General features: G+C 54.3%; 1 protein-coding gene across 1 annotated transcript; it reads right to left on the bottom strand.

The window, feature by feature from the left end:
- Positions 1–723: 723 nt before the first annotated feature.
- On the bottom strand, positions 724–2,727 carry MLNR (motilin receptor; the record flags this gene model as incomplete). The annotated part of the gene is made up of 2 exons (XM_079721908.1): positions 724–1,094; positions 1,869–2,727. The coding sequence occupies 2 exons, from the start codon at positions 2,725–2,727 to the stop codon at positions 724–726; spliced, it is 1,230 nt and encodes a 409-aa protein (XP_079578034.1).
- Positions 2,728–5,089: the final 2,362 nt, after the last annotated feature.

Genomic DNA, 5,089 nt, shown 5'->3' with positions numbered 1-5,089 from the left:
GACTCAGACCCCAGACTTGGTTCCATCATTGCTTATCCCACCAAACTGAGGCGAATAAGGCGTATTAAAGCTCTTATCAATGTGATCAACTTTGTGGAAGCCACATCCTGCTGCAGCTCCCTGCCCTCAGACTTTGGTACCCAGGTTCTGAAAGAGGGTACTGTGCCTAAACTTAATGATTTGCTCTGAGCCTGAGCGAGGCGGGACCCCTGAACACTGGACTCTACCCAGAATTCCTTTCACTTGTTTCTAAACATTTTTTGCTGCCATATATAAGCATTAAGTAATTTCTTGCATTAAAACTCTCATCATCCTGGATTCCTTGTAGATGCACCATCACATTTATATCCAAAACATAAAACAAAATACACCTCTGACCTCACAGGTGACAATTTTTATGGCAGCATCTCTCTGGATCACTTGTTAACTGGAAAATGAGTGGTCATATTTCCCCAGAGTAGGAGAATGAGGACTTACAAAACCTTCCCAGAGAACATTTTGTGATGTGGGATTTCAGGAAGATAAAATGAACGTCCCCAGGGGGGTACATGAAAGGAAAAGCAGAGAGGCTGGTACAGTTACATTTCATACCTTTGTTTTAAAAAAAAAAATTATGCTAAGTTGCTGACCAACTTGCAAAATGTCAACCACTCTTTCTAATTCTCCCTAACAGCTTCGGTTCCCCGCCTCGCAGTTCTTTTCTCCCTGCAGACCTGTTTTCCCTTAAGTCCCAGAGCTGTGGGATGAGGTGCTGTGTTTGGCCATGCTGGTTGCCGGTGTCTGTACATTAGCGCTGGTCTCGGTGCAGCCAGCCATGTCTCCTCCAGGGTCCGCTTCAGCCTCCCTGCTTCTGCAGAAACCTCTCTGTCTGGACCGCCTGGCTAGCAGCAGTTTCCAGGCCTTTGCTCTATACTTCTTTGAAATGAGGTTGTAGAGGACGGGGTTGATGGATGCGCTCAGATAGAAAAGTTGCAGGGCAACAGCGTTAAAGTACTGAGAGAAGTACATCATCCGGGAATCCTTGGTATTTATGTAAATGGTTCTGCCAACGTGGAAAGGCAGCCAGCAAACTATAAACGCCAGAACCACCACCACTGCAAAACAAGACATAGGCGCCAGAATTAGCTAAAGCATCCGAAAACAAATAAGCATCCCCAGGAAACCATCTGAAGTAATAAGTAACAGCAAAATAAAACTATTGCCCAGCCAAATCCCCACCCCAGAAAAACTACCAGGTTGCAGATAGCATCGATATTAGCTTTAAAGCTGAGTATTCGGCTCATACATTTACCATCAAGGCCTGACATAAACCAGAAGGAGTGATTTCTACTAACAAGCTGTTCTGGCAGGCTTCCTTCCAGAAACCCACTTCGGAGACATGTTCTCTGTTTTCGGTTGAAAAGAACTCTGCAACAAGTCTGCACAATCTTTATTTATTTTTTTGATATGGGCATGATTCACTTTAGTCTTCAGGATAACATAACATTAAGTAAAGAAACTTTATCTTAACGTGATCTATCCCGTCTTCTCCAGGGTTCTGTAATTCCATATCTGCAGCATCAAACAGAGACAGGCAGTTGGTTTAAGAGCCTGCAATTATCCATCTTGGATCAGCCCAGCTCGCTGATCACAGAGGCTTTGGGAAATAATTGCTGTTTACAGGACCCGGATATCCCACTCTAAAGGGACGCCTGGGGTGACCCAGAGCCCCTGGACGACGGGAGATGGTTTTCTCTGGAGTCTAGAAGGAGAAGCAGGTGGAGGCTGGGGTAGAACGACAGAATGAAACGTGGCCAGAAGAGGCGCCGAGGGCTGGGAGACCAGGGGAAGGGGACACAGCCTGGACCGTGAGTTGGGGTGTTTGGAACAGAGGCGGCGCCACTTAGGCAGGACGCGGACCGTCTGCTGGTGTCCCTTCTCCCGAGCGGAGGTGGCCGGGCCTCGCAGCGGCCCGCGGCTCCTCCACAGCTCCCGCCCGATGAGCCCGTAGAGGACGCTGAGGCACAGGAAGGGCAGGAAGAAGTAGGCGGTGGTGACCCACAGCATGACGCACAGCGCGCCCCGCTGCGCCGGGCTCGGCCGGCACTCCCGGCTGAACAGCGCCGCGGCCGCCGCCTCGGGCCCCGACGGCGGGGACAGCGGTGGCGCCCGCGAGGACCCGAGGAGTGGCGGTGGTGGCGAGGCGCGGGGCGAGGGGGCGTGCTGCGCGGTGCCGTTAAGGTCCTGGACCGCGTAGCGGCCGGGGTCCTGCTCGACGCGCACCAGAAAGAAGAAGGGCCCGGCGGAGAGCAGCGCCGCGGCCCAGAGCGCGGCGGTGAGCGCGCGGACGCGGCGGCGGGTGACAAGGACGCGGGCCCGGAGCGGGCGACAGATGGCGAGGTAGCGCTCGAGGCTGAGCGCCGTCAAGTGCAGCAGCGTGGCGTAGGTGCAGCCCTCGCCCACGTAGAGCGAGAGGCGGCAGAGCAGCGTCCCGAACACCCAGGGCCGGGAGCGCCAGAGGCGGTACAGGTCGAAGGGGAGCCCGAGCAGGATGAGCAGGTCGGACACGGCCATGCTGCCCAGGTACAAGCTGGTGGTGGTCCGCATGTCCCGGTAGCGCCCGATCAGCAGCACCGTCATCACGTTGCCGCTCACCCCGACGGCGAACAGGCCCAGGCACACGGCTGTCACTGGCACCAGCGCCCCCAGGGGGAAGGGCGAGCAACGGCGCTCGTCGCAAGGCAGCATCTCGGCCCACGGCGGCTCCCCCGCGCCCTCCGAGCCGTCGCTGCGGTTCTCGGCGCTGCCCGTGGCCGCGCCGCGCCCCCGGGCCGGGCCAGGAGCCTAGCGCCTGGTCCCGCGGCAAAAGCGCTTCCTTCGGCGGCCGGTGCGCGCTGGGCGCGCCAAACCCCTGCCGCCTGCACAGCCCGAGCCCGGCGGCACCGCGCGCGGGAACGCGGCTCTGCAGGGTCCGCCTTGAGGGCTGCCAACCGGGCGAAGTACAATCCCCGCCCCCAGCCACCGCCCGGCCTGCCCCGGCCCCGCTCCCGCTCCCAGGCCCGTGGTATTCCCCGTATTCCAGGCGCTTCCCTCCCCACCAGCTGAACGCGGGAGGCGGCCGCCGCGGACGAGCCCCGCCCAGACGCGGGAAGCGATTCCTGAACCCCAGCGAGGTTGTTTACTGCACCCAGCGGAGCGTGGGCTCTTTTGTAGGTTGGGTTCAGGGGGGTACCTTCTGAGGGACCTCGGCTGGTGGCTGCGTCTTGACGGTTCGGGAAGGTGCCGCAATACCAATAAGAGGAGAGGAGCCTAGACCAGAATCTAGAGCCCCTCCCGGGTTCTGGTCGTGGCTCTACAACCGAATCATCTCGGATCAGTCCCAGCCTTGCTTGCCCAGCCAGTTCTCCTCTTCTGTAAATTTTCAAGCGGTGATGGAGTTGACCGAGTAATTTCAACGATGTCTATGACTCTGAAATCTTTGGATATTACCACGTCTATTCATTTTAAAGAACAAGGCTTAAGTATTTACGTTTACCTCTGCGTACTTAAACGTGTGCTATTTTGTTCCTGTGTACAAAATATGCTATAAATGTAATAAAGCAGAGTATTGGCCAACACCAGAAAGAACTAAAATTCTGGGGAAAAGACTGAAAACTGGTTTATGAGTCAATTCATTGTGGTCCTAATGACAATAGCTGACACAGAGCTCAGGATGTATTTGGTGCTTTCCATTTAATCTTCAAGTCCTTAGAACTGAGTTTTTTATCTCTTCATGGATGGACACTCCTCTAGTGGTTTTTCCATCCATCCTACTGTGGTTTAAGTCCTCAACTTCTTTTCCCAAGTTTCCCTTCCTCTTTCTGGAACTGAAAACAGGCTTTGCTCTAGTGCCTTGCATCCCCGCCCCGTTCCTCGTGGTCCTCTCTCACAGGCAGAGCCATGGGCTGCGAGGAGGGGTACCTGTCACCTTCCTCATCGTTGCTCTTCCCAGCCGTCCTAAAACCTACCTTTGAATCTAACTTCCTCACACTCTGCCCTCTGCAGCCCCCTCCCCCATCGCTCACCCTCATTCTTGAGAATTTTGGTGCCTGACCTTCACTCTCTGAAGCACTCCTCCTAAAATTCACACCCCTGCACAGTTCTCCTGCCTCTCCTTTCTCTCAATGGTCTTGTCCTCCACCCCATCTCAGGCAGCGGTTCCTGTGTACATCCCTTACACCTTATCATTCCCAGGACCTGGGAGCTCGCCTTCATCTCAATTTCAGCCCTCCCAGATTCTGACCTCCACCCCCTGTCTTTCTAGCTCACTTTCTCTAATACCTCAACTCCTACAATCCTTCAACCGCACTGGGACCTCCATTCGGCTTCTCCTCCTGCCTTTTCCTCGTCCCCCACCTGCCTCAAGTTCACGCTTCCCCACTTTAATGGATTTAAACTCCTAGAGCAATACTAATCGCCCCCAGGGAAACACCCTCAATTCCCGTGCTCTTTTCTCTGTTGTCACACTTGTCTCCTTACGAGAGCACAGCCATAACCCTGGTTAAGTGGAACCCTCTGCTTACTCTGTGCAGGCTCCCAAGCACCTAGAGTTGTTTCACTTGAAATTCACAACCTCTAGCTGGATGCTTAGTTTTCTCCCACCATCCTCATACTTATCCTATTTAATTCGCTCTCTCGCCCTCCAAGCCACTCTTTTGTACACCCTCCTCTCTCCTTAATCCCCAAGACCTTGCCCCCATCCTCCCTCTCAGGTGATGACCTTGCATTCCAATTCCTGGAAAGAATAGAAACAGCTGGAAGAGAACTACATGCTCCCATCACCACCGCCCCCTCATCCACCCCCTGGACAGATGAACGAGTGGGTGGCACTTGTGCCTGAAGTCAACTCTGCCCCTCAGCGCTTCATTCGCCTCCTCGAAATTCTAGAAATCACTTTAGAAAGTCTCTCTCTCTCTTGCATCATCAAGTTTTCTCCCTCTTCTGGATCATTTCCATGTTTTCAGCAAAACTCGAAAGAGTTTCTGCATTCACTCTCTCCACATTTCCTCCCTCCCTCCTTCCCTCCTCCTCCTAAGCAGCGGAAATGTAATTTCTCCATCTCTAGTTGATC

The sequence above is a fragment of the Hyperoodon ampullatus genome, assembly GCF_949752795.1.
Source record: "Hyperoodon ampullatus genome assembly, chromosome: 16".
Lineage (NCBI taxonomy): Eukaryota > Metazoa > Chordata > Mammalia > Artiodactyla > Ziphiidae > Hyperoodon > Hyperoodon ampullatus.
This window is presented reverse-complemented; position numbering and strand designations above follow the sequence as displayed.